The sequence below is a fragment of the Astatotilapia calliptera genome, chromosome 18 (assembly GCF_900246225.1).
Source record: "Astatotilapia calliptera chromosome 18, fAstCal1.2, whole genome shotgun sequence".
Classification (NCBI taxonomy): domain Eukaryota; kingdom Metazoa; phylum Chordata; class Actinopteri; order Cichliformes; family Cichlidae; genus Astatotilapia; species Astatotilapia calliptera.
In genome coordinates this window covers 20,342,083-20,361,863 of record NC_039319.1, presented here as the reverse complement: position 1 = coordinate 20,361,863, position 19,781 = coordinate 20,342,083, and the positions used below count along the sequence as shown (strand labels likewise).

The 19,781-nt window shown below is 40.3% G+C and overlaps 1 protein-coding gene across 1 annotated transcript; it reads right to left on the bottom strand.

Moving 5' to 3' along the window:
- Window positions 1-1,069: 1,069 nt before the first annotated feature.
- On the bottom strand, window positions 1,070-19,384 carry klhl24a (kelch-like family member 24a). The gene is made up of 8 exons (XM_026149032.1): window positions 18,621-19,384; window positions 17,089-17,208; window positions 16,151-16,995; window positions 14,562-14,746; window positions 11,716-11,834; window positions 6,250-6,438; window positions 4,493-4,681; window positions 1,070-4,372 (listed from the first exon to the last, which is right to left on the bottom strand). Exons 2-8 carry the CDS (start codon window positions 17,161-17,163, stop codon window positions 4,172-4,174), a joined length of 1,803 nt encoding a protein of 600 aa, XP_026004817.1. The 5' UTR covers window positions 17,164-17,208; window positions 18,621-19,384; the 3' UTR covers window positions 1,070-4,171.
- Between the last annotated feature and the right edge of the window lie 397 nt (window positions 19,385-19,781).

The window sequence follows — 19,781 nt, the reverse complement described above, 5'->3', positions numbered from 1 at the left end:
CTGATAATGAAGCATGGGTTGCTCAATCCTACTTTAAAAAGTGCGGCTGCTTTTAAACACTGTCCCCTTGTTCACCACAATGACTCATTAAAACTTCACCAGCATGATTGACTCATCCCTTGGTGAATACAGTGTCCACAGCTCTGTGGAGCAGATTGTTACAACTTGCAACAAAACCCACATGGCGCATCTCTTCTTTTGTGACATCTTCATGGATATTTGTGGGACAATAGTTGTGGTTTCGATGAAATACATAAATCACTTTGTTTCCATTCTTTTTATGGCCAGTCTGTTGTGAAAACGGATGTGCTCACGATCGCTTGATTGAGAAAATACACAACTTCTCGGGGCACATTGACTGCATGCTGCACTGACCACAAGAATTGCTTTTCATTTCAGCCTTCTGATTTCAGTGAAAACTTTACATTTTGTTTGAGAAGGGAACATAAATATCAGGACATCTTCTCTTGGAGGAGTTTTACCTCCATTGCTGGCATGAAAATGATCCACAATGAACATGTGTGAGAATTTACTTAGTGGCCACTTTCTCGGGTACGCCTGTTCAGCTGCTCATTACGTAACACAAATATCTAATCAGCCTAACATGGCAGCAAGTCACTGTGTTTTGCCATGAATGATCCGCTGAAGTTCAAGAAAGGAATAAGTAGTTCAGAAACTGCTGATCTACTGAGATTCTCCCACACAGCCATCTCTGGTGCTTACAGAGAAAGCTCCAAAAAACAAAAATATCCAGTGAGCGGCATCTCTCTGAGCAAAAAGGCCTTGTTGATGTCAGAGGGCAATGGCCATAAAGCTTGAAGATGCTGGGAAGGTAACAGTAAGTCAAAACAACACCTGTGCAGAAGAGCATCTCTGAATGAACACGCCCAACCTGGAAGTAGATGGGCTACAGCAGCAGAAGACCACACCAGGTGCCACTCCTGTCAGCTAAGAGCAGGACACTGAGGCTATCACAGCGGGAATTTGCATTAATGAGCATCTGAACAGGTGCATCGTTGTTTTCTTGTAGACTTTCACTTGTTAACAATGAGTGAGAGCAAAGCGTTGATACATTAAGAAAAACTTTATTGATGTTTCTCATAAACAACTCAACCATTACATTTCAACATACTGCAGTTTACAAAAATTGAAAGATTTTTTTTAAAACGAAGAGCACAAGAAAAGTGTTGTTAAAGTATCACACATCATGCACACAATAATAGCAGTGTATATCACAATTATCTGATGTAATTGCTCACTCATTAATCTTTCGCTAAGGCACCTAGGGCAGCACTTAAGAGGTTACATCTCTTGATATCAAGGCAAGGCACAGGTGGTGCTTTTCCAACAAGACTGACTTCAGGATCTCAAATGTGGCTCTTATCTGTGTTAACATTTAACTCTGGTGAGCAAGTTGTAACCCTCAGTTTTTTGGGGTGTAATCTGCTGCACGTCCTTTTTATGTTCTCAGCATCACGCAATCCCACAACTCACCACAACAAGCAAAAGATTAAAAAAAAAACCCAAAACAGTACACACACAAAAAAAACAAAATGATGGATATTCTTATCAAAAGTCAATAATACATGAAAGACATTAATGAAAATCAATAAATCAGCACAACATGACAGTTTGTGCCCTACTTAAGAGTAAATACTCAGTGAAATCACAGACGCACACACACTCAGATTCTCACTTTATCACTCCCATGCTTCAGCCTTTCCGCTTTCCTGCCCCTCAACTGAACCCGTCACTCCTCCTGACTTCTGCAAGCAGGTGAATCAGGAGGTGCTTCATTTTTCCACCTGTATTGCTCCTTAACCTGACCTCCATTTGGAGGAATGTGAAGAATGTTTATGTAAAAAAACCAACAACTTCCCCCTACATATTTTTGTTATCATACCTGACAGGTGAAGCATGACCAGAGCTGTTCTTAAAGGATATTAGGTAATGGTGCTGAGTGCCAAATTCACAAATCTCTAAAATTTGACAACTGAAATTGTCATGACGACGCTGCTTCCTTTGCAGCAATATTTGCTGTTTTTTTCAGCGTAGGAGGCAGTGGTCAACAGGAGGAGCTGACAGGCCCTTTTCAATCTCTTTTCTATACGTCACATGAAAGCAAAGAACATTTACTGATACAGTAAAAAAAGAAATCATTGTCATAAAGTTCTACATTTAACAGGATTCTGTCAAAGTGCACAATCGGGGCTCTCAAGAGAACATATTATGCAAACAAGAATACAAAGATACATTTAAATATAGGTTAAACAAAGAAAACAAAGTTAACTGTATATTCACAGCAATCTATCAACACCAATTGTATTAAAAGGTGACTTTTACTGACCAAGAGCCACACCATCCAAAATCCTCATCATTCAAGACTCTTAAACTGTGTGAGGGCCAGCACTGCTGCACCCGCCACCTTAGCTGACCATTCAACACACATACGCGCATACACACCTGGAGGTATCTATGGTTACCCCGAGTTACATCTTTACATGTAAGTGTACAGGTGAGATGTGGCAGCATTGCACGACAACTCTGTGATAAACCTGCGTGGCTCCCAAAGCATCCAGACCAAGCAGTAAAAGTCACACAATAACCTTACACACACAGACACGTGCACGCACATACACACACACGCACACACACATACACACCAGACATGCACACCATTTATTCAGAGCAGTCTATGAGTTTGATCCACAAAAGGCTTCTCACATCTACAAAACCACCCCACAAGCCCAGTACACCGATGGACTAACGTCGACATAACTACTTATCATACAATAAACATCCAATTATAAAAAAATAGGCACGGGCAAATATAACTTACCAAAAAAAGGCAATAATGAGTGAAATAATAATAATTAAAAAGGAGCAAAAAATACAGCTTAGAAGGCAATAGCATGGCTGACTGTAAAAAGTGAGGTGATGACACAGCTGGAGCGCAGGAAGAGAAACACACATATGGGAAGTGGAACTTAATGGTGAGTGGTGATGAGATGGGAAAAAAAGGAAACACAAGGGAAGAGCCAACAGTGGCTAGAGTCCAATGTTTTCACAGCTTCTGCTCTTTACCTCTTCTCTTAACTCGGCTCTGGGTTGAGGAGTGAAAGAGCTTCGTATTTATGACAGATGATACTGTGGGAGAGCAGCTGGCTGACTGCCTACCACATTTCTATCAGGTCATTTTCAGTATTGGAGAAGTGGTAAAAAAAAAAACAACAGAGCACAGTTCGTTATTATGTTCTTTGCCAGAGCTTGGCATAACTTTACTGTATGAGACAAACTGCATGAGTGCAGGGGGGCGAGGTGAGTAATCTGACCTGATCACTCAGATCAGTATTTTTGGATATATTTTTTTTTCTCCAGAGACAACTGTTGGCTCTCGGCGGATATTTTCAGTGTTGTTTTTTTGCTCATCAGAACTCTCATTAATCATCAGCGACCTAAATCTTGAGGTTATACTTTGCACAGGAATGAAAGCAGAGTGCTGGGAAGTTACATTTTTTATATTGATGGTCTGTAGGTATGATAAATGAGTGCTAGCAAAAACTCAATAATGTAATTGGGAGCACCACCCTTTGTTTTCACTTAATGACTTTTTTGAGCACGCCTCAAAATCAAATATTTTAACACGTGTCAATCTATTCATAGAACGCTATGTGAAAAGGTGAGTAAGTGAGCTTGTAGTTTAATCTCATCTCAAGGTCAAGAATGAATCTCGAAGCTCATATTTCAATTGAAACTCTTCGGTAAATGAAAAAGCAACCACGCTTTTGTTTCGCTTTGTTTTCAGAGATCTACAGTGTAATTTAAGACTGATTTTCACCAAAGCACATCTCTCATGCTGATCTGGTTCCACTTTATCTCTGGTTGCAGAGAAGCCATTAGTGTTATCAGCTTCTAAGGATTTCCACAGAAAGGCTATTAAGACAACAAAAGATTCACAGCACCGCAACGAGTCTTGCTACATGATGCTGTGAGGAAATAAATTAGCTCACTGATGCTGTGGTTAGAACTATTAAATGTGCCTCTTATTAAAAAAACAAAAAAAACGGGGTGTGGTTAGTTTTTGTCTTTGTACGTGTATGAGTACTTGGAGAGTTCTTTAATGTTTGCTCTCATGTTGAGAGAGTGTCTGTGTGTGCGATCCTGTTCCTGGTCATGACTTGAAGTATTTGTCATTGTAACGATGGATGGTTACGCAGCCGTGGTAGGAGATGGCTCGAGGCATAGAGGATGCTCCCGTCATGATGCCTGTTGCTGGGTCGTAACACAGGACGGTGTCTGTGGCTTCGCCATTTTCCCCCCTGCCGCCGAGGATGTAGATCTTTCCGTTACACACTGACATGCCACAGCTCTCCTACAGTTAAAGAAAGACAGAAATTAAAGGGTACATCGTCAAAGTATAGAACTCTTCATATTCTTATGGCTAAAGTCAGTTTGTGGATTCGGGCACTCAGCGTCTGTGTTTGATAGTAACCTGTTTGTTGAAGGTCTGAGCCACATGCATCCAGTAGTCCTCTCCAGGGTCGTAGCAGTAAATGGACTTCGTGAGACCGCCGCACACATAGATCAGATTGTTGAGAGATACTGCTGAGATACACCGCTTGGCAATGGGGATGCTGGCACGTAGCAACCAGGAGTCTGTCTCTGGATCATAGCACTGAACCTGTAACATACGTTTGAACATAGTGGTGTTTTACAAAGATGAAAGAAACTTTATCTTTCTTTATCTTAGAAAAATCTATACCATGCAGTGGAAAAACAGCTGTCAAAAGCAGTAACAACAAAAATATGTAAAGCCCATTCGGTGGTTACTGACTCTTCTGTGGGCTGACATTAAGTGCATCTCTGTGTGGTTTTGCATACAATCCAAACATTCTCTCACCCACTTATCTTTAAAATAGCCTCCCCCCAAAAGTTTGGTCTCTAAGGACTTCCATTGAGCACAGAGTCTCGCTGAGACAGATTAGGACCTTTGGGACCAATCTAAATGACCCTGTTAGCAGACCCAAGAGATGAGCAGATCAAAAATCTGGAGTCAGCATGGGCTCTTAGTCTTATCAGGCTGCCCCTCTGCACATGAATGTGTTTTTTCTACTCTGCATAGACATAAACAAATATGCCAGCTATTTCACGGACGTAAAAAAACTGCTTCGTTGGAACTTTGGATTCCTAAGAAAGCCAGTGTCTTCCTGTTTACTACCAACAATGTGGCCTGTCATTCAAAACATACTGAAACTATTCCAAGGTACTTGTTAAGTCCAAATTCTGAGGCGATCTGTTTTACATGGTAGCGTGACAGATGACAAATGACCTAATCCTTAAGTAAGTTATCGCTATTGTTACCTAGCATTCATTTCACAGAAAGTTTATCATGGTAAAATGGTCCGTCATCACGTGCCACTGTATTTTTCTCCTACTGTAACATTTCTGAATATGTCAGCATGTTAAGCTGTTATAGCTTTACTCCTATGAGTAAATGCTATGAAATAAAACCTGAAATACAGTACAATTAATGCATTCCATGGAGAACAAAGCCTGGATACAATTAACAAAGTGAAACAAGGTAAATCAGGACCAACCTGAATAAACAGGATGTACCTGTTACTACTATGCAAAACCATCAGTGAGTGTTTGTACTCCAGCTTTACGAAAGCTAAAATACTTGGTAAGAAATGATTGTTATTTAAGCCTTCCCTTTAACTCAATTCAGGAAAAAGGGGAAATCTGATCTTTATACAAATCATGCAGCGACCGAGAACTATGAGGCCTTTACATATTATGTTTTATGTTGTGTGACGTAAAGGAGCTTGAAAAAAAGCAAAACAAAGCAGAATTTTAAACTTCCATTGCACACCTGTAATTATGAAAACAAGTTATCTGAGAGCAGCTTAGTCTGTTTGTTTTGTTGGTTTTTGCCCTTTATCACCGTCCCTCTTACCCGCTCTTTTTCTTTCCCTCTGTCTTTCTCCCTTTTCTTTTCCCCAGTCAAGTCTGTCCCATGTTCAGCAAATGAAAATAAAATAAACAATAAAAGCAAAGGTGAATCAAATAGACCAATACAGCAAGGCTGGGATGGTCCATTTGGTAAAGTAAATCCGTTGGGCATCTTTCTTTGCCTTTAGACAACAATTCTGATGGCAAAAGAACCAAACGGGACAGGCAAAAAAAGAAAAAGAAAAAAAAAGAGCACTATGTGCTTGAGTGTGTGGGTGCTGAAAAACCATTTATCACCTTGTCTGAACAGGTTTCATCGTCAGGCCCTCCTCCGATAACAAAGAGCTTTCCAGCACAGCTGGCCACAGCTGGAGAGCTGACCGCTTCTTTCATGGGAGCCACTTCTGTCCAGCGGTTAGAGAAGGAGTCATAACACTCCACACTGCTCAGGCGGCTCTGTCCATCATAACCACCCACAACATAAACCTGCGGACAGACACACAAATGTATGAGGGTCAGATGAGGGGCCAAAATTAAAAGTAAGAGAAATTTCAAGCATAGAGAAACAAAATTATTCACAGCAAAAAGATGTTTGCATTCAAATTCACTACTTTATGAACATGAACAACAGCCTCTATGTCAGCTTTAGAAAACCAGTTCATCAGGAGCAGAGTGTTGCTGACGTACTTCTTCTGAATAGGCACAATGATCAGTTCCTTACTGCAAAGCCCAGTTCATCTGTTAACCTTTAAACATAAATCTTCATAACTACGAACGTCTGAACTTGACAGCATACTTGTTACAGCCTGAATTTCCACACTCTCATTCTGCCTGATGAAGCAAATCTGGCAATCACTATGCATAAACTATATTCCAAACTACAGCAACAGAATTGGGGATACTGTGTTGACATGAGACAGACCCTACAAATGCTACAGCAACTTTGTGAAAGACACAGATGTATTTTTCAGTTATGCTAATAACATCCTCTGTAAAGGGCTCACGTGTCAAGAAAACAGTGAGGAGCATTGCTGGTTACAAGTGCGGTGTTATGCAAGAGAAAACCTTCAGGCTGTTCCTGCCTCTCTGCAAAATAGGAAACATAAATAAGTACAGACAAGAAAAAGAGGAAAACAGGAGAGACAGGAACAAAGAAAGATGGAGGAAAAGAAGAGGAACAAAAAGACGGAAGCTGATGGGACACATGGTTATTAGCATTAAACGCCTAGCTAATGCTGAATAGCACTATTGTTTTTCCAACTGAAAAACTGACAATCCCTATTCTTGTTTATAAGTCGTGCGGTTACAGAGTAGTATTGTCTCTGCATTCGTGTATTTTCAGTGACAGAAATCACATAACTGAGCTGCCACATTGTAACTCACTGAATAAGACCGTGGGCATGCACGCCAACTGCAATTTGTTTATTTTTAATAATTAATGTTGATACAGCTGATAAACTGTAAATGTGGGTTGTTTTTTCCTAAAAGTGAGAGACGCGAGAGAAGCAAAGAGCGATAAAGAAGAAAACAGGCTACTGAGAGATACATATAATCAAGTGCAAGGAGTTGTTTACAAAGGATTTTGTTAAACTACTGGTTTTGTTGAGCTGTTTTTTTCCTCCTTTCTATTTGTATTAACAACAATTTCAATCCAGTCACATGTAAAGCTAGATACACACCTTTAAGGCGCCCACAGTAATAGCAACAACAAATGTAAAGCATCTTGTTCTTCCTTATGTAATTCTGGTGGGCTGGCGCTTTAAAGAGCCATTGAAGATATCCAGACACAAGATTGTTTAAAGAAGGTGGTGGAAAGGAGTGGGGGTGGGGCACTGGATCACTGTATTTGCACTCTTTTAATAAGACATCAGCTTTTGATACACCATGAAAGTCTGTCAATACTAGGACATAATGGCAGCGCAGACAGCCAATGAATACTGACCTAAAGTATGCAGCTGTCATAAAAATATGCTGAGCTAAACAAAATCCATAAATCTGCAGACACAATTGTAATTCACTGAACATGCATGCTAGTTTTATGACCATATTTAAGTGCTGAGCCACTGGTTAAATGATTAACAGCTTCCTTAACATGTGCTAAGGTAAGATGTAGTTAAAGCAAGAGAAACACAGAACAACTGCAGCAGGGGGACAAAAACACGAGCGTATTAATAGAAAGAGCGAAAGAGTGTGAGTGTGTCTGAGAGAGAGACTGACAGAGAGAGCGTGAAACATATAATAGATGTGAACAGCCGTCACCATGTGCCACCATAACAGGGACAGGAAAACAAGTGGTGACCTATTTTAGATTATATCTATGGAAACTAGACCAGTCCAACAGGACGTATCAGACTGCAGGACACTGAGAAGTGTACACGTGTGTGTCTGTGTGATCTTATACCGCCATCCCCGTGATAATCAGCTATCCTCTAGATGTTTACACTTCAGCAAACCTTACATTCATTTATCAACTTTAAGTGTAGTAGGATTATACCTGGTCCTGCATTATAGACGCTTGTACTTTGTTATTCTAAACTTGCAACTGCCACATCAGTGCTTTTTCACCAAAAGGGGAAATTACAAGCTGAATGAGGAAATGAGAGGGTATAAACTCAGGGGGAGGGGAACTGAATTCTGAGGAAATCAACAAACAGAAAGATACATTGTCAAGGGGCAAAATGTCTCAGAGATAAAAAGCCAGATAAGAACCTGGAATGAGACCAAAACAAAAAAGGCACAAACTGGAAAAACCTTCCAGATCTACATGCCAAACGATTCTGAGGTAAAATGATAATATAAATAGTACTATAAATATACATTCAGGTAATTTGAAAAATGATAAATAGAGGTCTTATCTCTGACAGACGTTTATTTACCTTCAGTTAGGAGGACGGCTACTAAAGCGATCAAAAGGATAAAAACTTTTAAAGCTTTAAGAAGCATTTTTCTATAATTACTTGACAGACCATCGACAAGCAGAGGATAAAAGAGAATACATCACAGAGTAATTCGTGTGTCTATGGTTTTAGATACGCTTACATTTTTTTGTCCAGTTTTGAGTTGCAAAACTTGTACTTTGGTATAAAAGTTGATCTTTTTTCATTCAACAGGTTTTGCATGGGAGTGCCCAGCCAGCTACAGACTCTTACCATTAACCGTGGTTTCCTTTAATGTACCAATATCAGTCATGTTTTCACCACACATGTGTGCATGGTTCACTTTGTAGTTAATTACTGACTCTTAAAGCCACACCATGACCACCAACTAAATACCACACTGTTGTAGAACAGCAGCACGTACACCAAATGCACATATGTGGTTTGCTGTGGCAAGGCAACAAAATATTTTGAGTGTCGTGTAAAATCCAGTGTAGATCAAAGAAACGTCCCAAAAATAAGAAAAGGATGTTTGCACTACAGACCTACCAACGATAAGAAGTCCCTGAGTCACATCCCCTGTGAAAGAGTAAATAAAGCGCTATTTCAAAGCTTTCCAAGAATACTTGTAGTCGTGTCCATTAACTTGATGTTTGTAATAGTGAGTAATCATTTGTCACTAAAGTGCATATGAGTGATGTATTGGCCTGAACATGAACTTATGTGCATGCATGAACCAAAACAACTGTCCTTCTTTAGACGACATCAACAACAAATGTCTACAGTTCAGAAATTTCGTCCAACTAGAGGTTCAATTCTTTTTCGATTCTCTTAGTGATCAATTCTCTGTGTGGAAAACAGTCCGCCTACACAAGTCTGAATTTGAACACAATGCACAGAGCTAAGGCATGCGTGCGACTCCTGGGTCCACTGCGGTAATTCCTATTTTGGAATGTGCAGCTGTCAGGAGAACATGCCAACGCTGATAAAAGACACTGAATAAATTTGGAGACATACAAGTTTAATGGACTGGTAACGGCTCTAAAGCAGAAGCACTTATCAAGTTCCGTCTGTAATGAAGACAGACTTGACTGTACAGTATATTTGTGTGATGAAGATTATAGTATGGACCCAATGCGTCTTTACAAACTCATTTGGAGCTCTTGAATCTATGTATAGCTGTACTAAAAAGAAAATATCTGTAAAAGATCATTCAAAATATTTTTTGACAGTTGAGTTACTTTCAACGTGGAAGGTATTAACAGGATTGTATACGAAGATTTGTGAGATGACACCAAACCTTCAGTTAACACAGATATGTGACAGCAGAAAGCAGCCTATCGCCAAAAAAAACAAAAACAGATGACTTAGTGTGTGTGACTTCATCAGGTTTAAAGATAGATATCTAATGCCAAACACCCTTACGACTTCTTAACTATTTCCTTCAAGCCTCGATGGAAAACCATAGCCGCAAAACTAAAATGAGACATATGACTGAACCACGTCATTTTAAAGTAGTCAAAAAGCTCCATGGAACAGATTCCAGAAATTCCTAAATATGTAGGTGTTTGCTCTTTTGTACTTTATCTCAAATATATTAAAAATCCTTTGGAACAAGGAAATAAGAAACGGTAAATACACTGAGCGAGTGACACATTGTTTTTTTACAGCGCTCAAATCTTTGCAATCACACGTCATCACATGCACACAAACTTTACTGAACTTCAACTTTCAAAGTACACATGCTGGATTGACACCGATGTAATGGAGCGTTATGCTGTAGCACATTGTGCAGCACTGATTGCTTGACTGTAAGCTACACTTTTCTCTATAAATATTCCTATGTGGCCAGGCTGTGCTAGCTATGAAAAACCTCTCTGAGACAAAGAAATCTTACATTTCAAGACATTTTGATTATGAATGTCTATAACATCTTCAAAATAACATGTGTAAAGTATATGAAATGACTGAATCAGCTACAGACTTTCAGTAGCTGAAGCTACTGTTTAGTCAGCTCTAAACAGTAGCTTGTGGTTCTTTTAAAAATGAAAACAAACTTTTGTCTGTTGAATAGGCTCCTGCGTATCAGGGTTTGTGAGACAAGTTGGCAACAGCTGTTTACAAACCCTCAGGCAACACATGGATGTGTGACAGCAAAAATCAGGCTATAATCAAATGGAACTGCAATAACAATTATTGTAATTTTTTCTTAGAATTATTGACTGAATCAGGTTTAAGGCCAGATGCTTAATGTCAATCATCCCTAAGTATACAATGCCTTTAGGAATTTCTAAAACTATCACTTGACCCGGAATAGTGTGGAATGAGACCTACGTTGAATATGCAAATTCGACAGCAATTGAAAACTTCCGCGGAAAAGATTCCACAGATTCGTGTAGACATGTAAATGTCAGCCCCTATCTAAGACTTGATCTTAGAAACTATGTGAGGAAGTAAGGAAGATAATGATGATGCTACGCATTCTCTTTATTCTTCTCGGATGAACCCATTACTCAAGTTTCTGTAAACACACATCGCATTTTTCCTGTGAAGCATAGTTGCTGGTTAGTTCCTATGTAGCCAAGATTCAATAGCTATGAAATGTTGGAGACAGACAGATACGACATCCTGGAAAAAAACAACAACAACAGCTGTTCTGTCACCTGTTATAGAAAAAGTTACGAAAATGTCATTAAGAGAGCGTTCACAATTTCTACAAGACATTTAAAAAACAAAAGGAAATTGATATGAAAAATTGCAAGTAGCAGACACGTCACACTCTATCATGAACTAACTTGCGGTGTTGCTGTGGTGCTGTCACTGGGTAAAACCTGATGCTGAAACTTAAGTCGAGTCAGACATCAAGAGGCATTATGTCCCTCCTTACCTTGCCCAGTAGCACACCCATCTTGTGCCTCCAGCGACCTTTGTTAAGAGAAGCCACTCTGATCCACAGGTTGAGCTGGGAGTTATACATCCACACATCCCTGCTGTTTATACGACCACCTAAAAAAACAACAAAATGAAAACAGCTCTCATGAATACAGTTAAGACAGCTCTGAGTTCAGCTTTGAGTGCTCTACATTTTATAACTCTATTCACTATTAGTCTAACAATGTGGTTGATCCTATATAAAAACTTTAAAACGCTACTCTTGATGAGCAGCACACTTTGGGTGTTAAGTAATAACTTATCGCCTAACTAGGTCAGTGTTGTAAGTCTTATCTGACTCTGACACACACGCACACATACCCATGCAATTATGTTCCAGAGATTTTTTGTTTGTATTTACCTTCAAAGCAAACACGCATGAAAGGATCTTTGTCTGCTAACAATCTACTACTACTGCAGCGTATCCTCTATCTGTCATCTGTGACATTGTGGAGAAGAAGGCGTCATTTGACCATGTAATGACATGACCCAGCCACATTTCAAGCAAGCCCAAACTTGTGCCCCTTCTTGCCTCCCCGCTGCCAAACATAGACAGCAGGAAAAAAGAAAGAATCTCCCCTAAATATTTAATAAACTACCAAAATATATATACCGGTATATATATATATATGTGTCAACAGTAAAGTTGGAAGAGAAAAAGGTAATGTTATCAATTCTGGAAAAAAAGCAGGTCTAGGAAACAGGTTGCTGACTTTTATCCAACAACCTGTTATGTATCGCGTGTCAGCAGTGCTCAGAAGGTTGTTTACTTTGTACAGCACACAGATCAGTGGTTGTGTGGAGCAACGATAAAGTGGAACAAAGGTGGAAAGGGGTCTTCTGCAGGTCTGTCTGTAATTAATGTTCAATCATTTAAGAAGAAGCCAAAGAAGCTAGTTGCAGCATGTATCAGCTCAATCAGTCTGCAGGAAGAAAAAAATCCAGACAGTGTGCTGCTCCTGAAGACCTGCTGTTGAAAGATTTGCAATGATGGAGACTTTATCCCTTCAAAGACAGACATGTACATTTGAAAAGCTAGTCATAAAAGCAGTGTTTCTTTGGAATAGGGTCTTTCCTCTTTAAAAATGCCGGTAGGTAATGTCTTCCCGGTGCAGATGGGGAGGGCCACTGCTAATCACTGTTTTTAAAGCACAAGAATCCATGACTTTGGGAGGTCCCAGACATGATTTGTGTGACATTTGCATGTCTTTGAAATACCAATAAGCATTTCTTAGAGTATGTCTTAGAATACCAGTCATGAAAAAGCAACTTGTGACAATGAGATACAATCCATGTATGCCACATGTATGTGGCATGAACATGTGTTACTGCTCACTAGCTGATAATACAGTAGGAGGCTTATTGGAGTGTTATTGACCTAAGTAGGTCAGTACTGGCCAGAGTTCAAGTCCAAGGACGGAGAAGCCAGGGACACTTTCTATACCCATATCCTATTTAAGACCAGAAATAACTGCAGCTGTGCTACATACTGGAGGCCCTGGAAGGTATTGCGACAGTGCATGAAAAAGGGCAGGCAGAATGGTGGTATGTGCAGGAATGTGACTGAGACAAATAAAAGTTGAGGAGGAGGGATTTAATGTATCAACACACACAAAAGACAGAAAGTATGTCAATAAAGATCGCAACAGGCTATAAAGCAGTGTTGTGCATGTACTTCTGTGGGACAGGCACGGGGGAGGGAGGGCTATGTTGACGTTTTCATGCTGTTTGGAGGCTGAGTGATAGCACACACGTGAGGACTTGGCGTGGGACAGCACTGCACTCTTTGCTAAAGGGGAGAGCTTTCTTTTTTTCTCTCTCTGTGTCTTTCTTTCTATATTTCCCCCTCTTCTCTAGCAATGTTTTTATCCATTACTGCAGTGCAGCTCATATAAAGCATGTTTGAGCATGAGAAGGCCTAGCAGGCACATCAGAGCTCTTGTTAATACTTTTTCTTAGGAAGAAAAAAAAACACAAAAAAGAAAAAAACATGTTAACCTCCAGGCTCTCAAGTAAACTATACAGATATAAGTCTAGCACACAGCATAAATGTAAAGTAATGTTTTGACATTGGCAAATACCTTTACTCTGACCTCACCAGTTAAAATAAATGAGAAAAACATCTTATTTAATGTAGGATGTATTTTCACCAAAGGAGACTTGCAACACACTTGGCAGCAGTTTGAAAAATGCAGCAGTCTTGCCAAGCGCCCATGAAGGCTATACCTCAGATTAACATTTACTGTAAAGCTTCTTGCAGAAAAAACTATGGAAACAGACTTTTTCATCCTTATATGAAGAAGATTCAGAGAAACCTGGAGAGTTAGTGTCAATTTGGTGACCTTGGGAAGTGGTCAGTAGGAAGAGAAAGAAGGACAGAAACAGCCAGTGAGGGTGTCTCATAGCACTGAGCCTGCAGAGTGCCTCCAGATGTTGCGCTCATATTTTCCTTCAACTCGAATGGGCTGAGGCCTTAAAAATAACACAGGGCAAACAGTCACCGTGGCCTTTCCTGCCTCTCCGCTGAGAGATTAGATGGCAAGTCAAGCACAAACCGACTGTATCTGATGTGTACCCAGCACTAAAATATTACTTACCTGAATTCTAAATGTCCACTAGCAAAAATAATACATTGAAAAGTAATAAAAAAGAGAAAACAACACATTCAACAATTAGTTCCTGAGTAGTTTCAGGTCAAGAAAGCAGTAACTTAAACTTGGATAGATGGTATTTAAAATTTGTCTGTGTTTAGGCTTCGATAAAGCCATGCAAATAAAGTGTAGCATGTGGGCTGGATCTTACCTGACACCAGGATGTCGTTGCGAAGTGCGCAGACGGCGTACTCTGACTTGGTGAACTCGGGCAGTTTTGCCAGTGATTTCCATTCTCCTGTGACTGGATCGTAGCATTCGTTGTAGGGCAGGTTGAAGCCCCCTACCCGCTCACAGCCACCCACCACCACAATCACCTCTGAGTACCCAGTGGACCTTTAAAATAAAGAGCAGAGGGAGGGGGAGAGCCATAGAAATGACAGATTAAGTACAAATGAAAGTGCAGAAATGATAAAAACAAACAAAAAAAGAAGTTTAAATAAAAAGGCCAGCAAGGAGGAATGAACATTGCAGACATGGTGTCTAATTAAAAGGGTATGAATATATATATAAACACACATGTCAACACCTGGAGGGCAGGGACATAAAAGGTTTCAACAGGATTTACCTTCATTTATCTTCAAGGCAAAGTTCAGCTTACAATGAATGCATCAATCTCGGGCACAACAAAAACACACTCGAGGCTAAGCTTAAGCTGAATTTCCATGATCACAAAGCTTTCCTCTTTGGCTGTTTAACACATGCCCTGGACATGACTACATTTCCTATGGGAGAGCTAATTAACTACAGCCTCTTTTCTTGTTCTACCATTCTACCATTCATATGTCAGATATTGGGCTGTACCGTGTTGAGAAGTAGGCGTATTTGCAGTTTCTTTCATGGCTTGTTTACACGTTGTCAGAAAAATGCACAGTTCCAGGGCTGGTTCAAGTACTAAGAGAAAGTCTGGCCCCGGAGCACTTTAGCTTTGTGTCTAAGCTGTGTGGATGTGATCAGTTTCTTTCTGGAGGCTTCCCGGGGGAGGAGAAGTCCAGATGCGTCTAACAACTAACAATACACTTGAAATACACAACGCCTTATAACCGACAACTACAATTGCTCCCTCTTTTTTTTTTAGGCAGGTCTAACAACAAAGGAGACAGTACAGTCTACCATATGGCCTGCTTTTTTAGTCAGCACCTGCTTTTGCCCTTTATCAGAGACTTTAACATGCAGGTGTACAAAAGTAAACACATACGGCATACGGGCTGCTTGGTAAATAGGTACAAAGTTAACAGGTGAGGACAAAGAGAACCCAAACACACTGGTGAGGTGAGTTAGACTGGTGATACGACAACAAGACTCAACATTTCATGATTACCATGTCTTGCATCACATAATTTTTTCTTTCCTTTACATCAAGTCTGTACAGGAACATGCTCGGCCTCCCTCATTATCATTTCCATTTTAAAATAGGACTACAAAACCCAGCTGACTCAGTGACACACTTGTCTTTTCAACACACTAGCACTCCCTGTGTTTTTCACACTGAAACACACACAACAACACGGGCAGGAGCACTGAGTTCACGTGCATATCGTAAAATCTAGTTATGCAATGTGGGATAAAAGATTGGCTAACTGCTTAAAAAGATGTGTTTTCTATCACGGTGACATCTTTCATCGTTGTTTGAAACATAATTCAAAAAGGCTGGCAGAAAAGACAGTTCATTTATCACTCATGCAACTGTCACACACACAAGTCACCTTCCTCATACCTGGGAATCAACATTTTAGTTACCTTCGTGGACGAGTTCTGGGTGACATCATTTCATTTCCGAGCACGTGGTAACGCCTGGCCTCGTGGAGAAGGTGGTAGCACTCTGGGGCAGTTTGGATGAGCTGGTCTCCCTCCACGGTCTGAACAAAGTAGCTGGGGTGCAGAAGGGGCAGGCGGACATGGTGGAGGAGAGCCTTCAGAATGGGCTTCCTGGCCTCCACGCTGTGGTACACCCAGCGCATCACTGCCTCAAACACAAACTCTTCCTTACAGACAGAAAGTTCATCACTGTTAATGTACTCTTCCAACTCTTCTTTACGCAGGTCGAGGAACTCCTCGTGCAGAGCCACCTCTGAGAAGTTGGCCAAGGCGTAACTGTGACAGCGGCTGGCCAGCTGCTTCAGAGAATGCGCCTCTGCAAAGCGCTGGATGCCCAGACAGTTGCACGGGTCCAGCTGATCCTCTAGGAACTTAGCGCAGGCATCACGGAGTGTGGTGATCTGGAAAAGGCTGGCGGTTTCAAAGAGAAACTGGACATTTTCAGTGGTGATTTTGGCACGGCCGGTGTAAACGTAGTTGAGAAATGAGTCCATCGCCTCGGCTAGGATGCCGTTAATTTCAACAAGCATCTCACGGCTCTCGCGGTGATCATTGCAGAACATGGCTCTGAAGTAGGAAGAGCAGGCAGATAGCACAGCGCGGTGGCAGGGAAACTCACGGCCCTGCACACTGATGACCACGTCGGTGAAAAGGCGGCAGTCGCGAAACTCATTGAACACCTGCAGAATGCCCTCTGAGTGTGAGGATCCGGAGCAGAAGTCCAGAACATCCTGGTTGGCTATATTTTTAGATTCAACCTCAAACACCTTGGGAGACAAAAAGACGTGTGGTTTGATAAGATGCCACAAAAGATTTGGGAACAAATGTTAGTTATTTGTGTATCTTTTCTTTGACTGCACCTTGCGTTTGACAGCTGGCGAGTCTCTGATCCCAGAGTCCTCCCTGTTCAACCTCCTGCCCAGCATCAATACCATGGCTGCCACCTTCAATATAGGTCTGTTTTATACTTTAAAAGATATCTGAGGATGGAGAGCAAGTAATGTAAAAATATTATTATTATCATGTTATTCTTTAGGAAATCGCAGCAGGGGATACTCGAAAAAGGGTGGTGAATATATAACAAGAAGCCCAATTAGATTACTACAGTATGAACTGAGATCAGTCACCAAACAAACAAAGCCCTCACAGAGTAAAACCACAAAGCATGTGTTTGGAAGTAGGGGAGATCACGCAAGTCCCTCACAAGCACAGTTCTTAAGCCAGTGGGGCAAAAACAAAGTCTTACGTCACACTTTAAGAAAAGAATTTCCAAGGAAGTCAATGTCAGCAGAACGCAAATCAGTATTGCACCTTGTCTGCGAAGCAGTTGTGCCCTGGAGCGCGGAGTGCATGACACGGAAGATGGGAAACAAAGAGACACAGGCGGGAAAGAGGCTGAGCAACGGTTGGAACGGTCTACACGTCAGTCAGGTTTGAAGGCGTGGGGGCAGGGATGCTTTTCTTTGAACAAGTGCAAAGTCAAGGATACTAGTTTCTTTTTTAAAATTATTTTTGGCAGTAACCTCTTTGAGAAGAAAAGACAAAGCAACCAAGTGAGTCCCAGTAATTATGTTTTGTTACACACTGAAAGGTAGACGGCATCTTTAGGTCAAGGTATAAATAAAGTTCATAAAGTTCTTGAGAATATCTGATCAAGAAAGGATTTATTTTTATTTTAAATCTATTGCCGTGCTGTATTTTTAAAAGCCGGGAGCATGCCTGGCTTTTGCTCCGGTGAGGTAATTTATCTCTGGCTATTTTTAACAACAACTCAACCCATTCACGTGCGTTAGCTTGTTCCCCACAGGCAGCTGCGGCAGCACCTCGTCATCCAGATTAAAGGACAGGTTTAGCCAGAGGTATCTGACGCAGATATCCTTTGTGATCAATACATAATAAGATGCATAATACGATGCAGATATTAAAAAACAACAACAACAACACCACAGTTTTTACAATATGCACTCATACATCGTTTGTTAGTACTGAAATTAAGCTAAATTTACATAGAAAAATGGCTGCAACAATACTCAGTTTGTTTTTTGATATTTAAAATAGTAACAGATGCTGAATTATGTGTTTATTTTATGTTAATTTAATATTAATAAGGTTCAACTCGGTAAGAAATATATCTACTTGTATATTTAGGTGTGCGGTTAAATAGCTAAACAGGTAGAAAATACTTTATGTGCTTCGATTAGTAAGACAAAAGAAACTTGCCTCGTGCCCACCGTTACCTACTTAATTTTTTTTTTATTTTTTATGTTGGGCTGTTATTTTACTCTATATAGCACAACAGACTCAAGCAAAAATAAATCAAGTAATAACAATAGAAATAAGTCTAAAGTTAACAACCACAAATGTTTACTTAGTAAAATGTAGAAATTAATACCTTATGCAGAAAGTTCCAGATGAAGCTTCCTCCTCTCTCTCCAGTGGGTAAACAAATTTGTAGAACAGTAAATCTGTATCCTAAAAAAAGTTTGACTATGTATTTCCGAGTAGTTATGGTCGAATGGTTATAAAAAATAAAGCAGGCTGATATCCAGCCGGGACATGTTGAATCGCGACGATGACAAAAACAAAGACTTTCTAACTAGCTAACTGTAAACACAGACCCTTATATATTTGCCAGGGAAAAAAATAGCCATCCCTCTGCCGCGGAGCATTATGGGTTGTGTAGTTCGGATTATTGTTTGTTATTGGGCGTTGAAGAAGGAGAAAACTACAATTACCAAATGCTTCGAGTCCTCCACGTGGCCTCCCTTTGTTTGCAAACAAACTTTTACCGAGGAAAAAAAGTTGCTGTCAAGACGTGATGGCGATCGAAAAAAACACGGAAATAACAGCAGTTTTTAAGCGCTGTTTATACGGACATGTAGAGGGCGCGCGAGTGTGTAGGACGCTAACGTCATTAAATAAATGTTTGCTATGTAAAACACACCTATATGAAAGCGGATTTACACAGTTATATAATGCACAGTGATACCCATAAAGGACATGCAGAAAAACCGTATAAACAACATGAACACGTGAAAAAACACGAAAAGCAGCATAACAGACTTTTTTTTTAGGTGAGGAAGGAGGAGCTTGGCCGGAATTAAGAATGTCACAACTTCCTTTTGCCTGCTGCAAAATATTTCCCAGAGCTTCCAGCCGGTTTCCTTGAAGAACCAAGTGTGCTATCATTGGTGCAAATCCATATGAACCATGTGCCTACTATTTACACAAAAAGCGAGCTACTGTTCCCCTGAAGCACACTTTATCCAAACATATGCAAATACTTTACACAGATTCAAATAAAAACATCAAAAAAGATAAGGTTGTAAAGGCATACAGTGATATCGGTATTCTACACTATAGTGTAGTAGTACTATCATCAGTACCTTTCACACTTACAAGTCTCCCTCCCATGGTCAAAAGACTAGAAATAGGTGTTATTCCCCACAAATAAACAGGAGCATCTACAGGATGAAGCACTTGTTGGATGGTGTCATGTGTTTTTTATGTATAGTAACCTTATTTATATTGATACACACAGTATCCTGCAAAT

Coding starts and splice junctions, on each gene's coding strand:
- klhl24a (XM_026149032.1), bottom strand. CDS start 17,163: ATGGTATTGATGCTGGGCAGGAGGTTGAACAGGGAGGACTCTGGGATC. Junction 16,996..17,088: donor CGCCAGCTGTCAAACGCAAG/GTGCAGTCAAAG, acceptor TTGTCTCCCAAG/GTGTTTGAGGTTGAATCTAA. Junction 4,373..4,492: donor CTCAGACCTTCAACAAACAG/GTTACTATCAAA, acceptor CTTTAACTGTAG/GAGAGCTGTGGCATGTCAGT.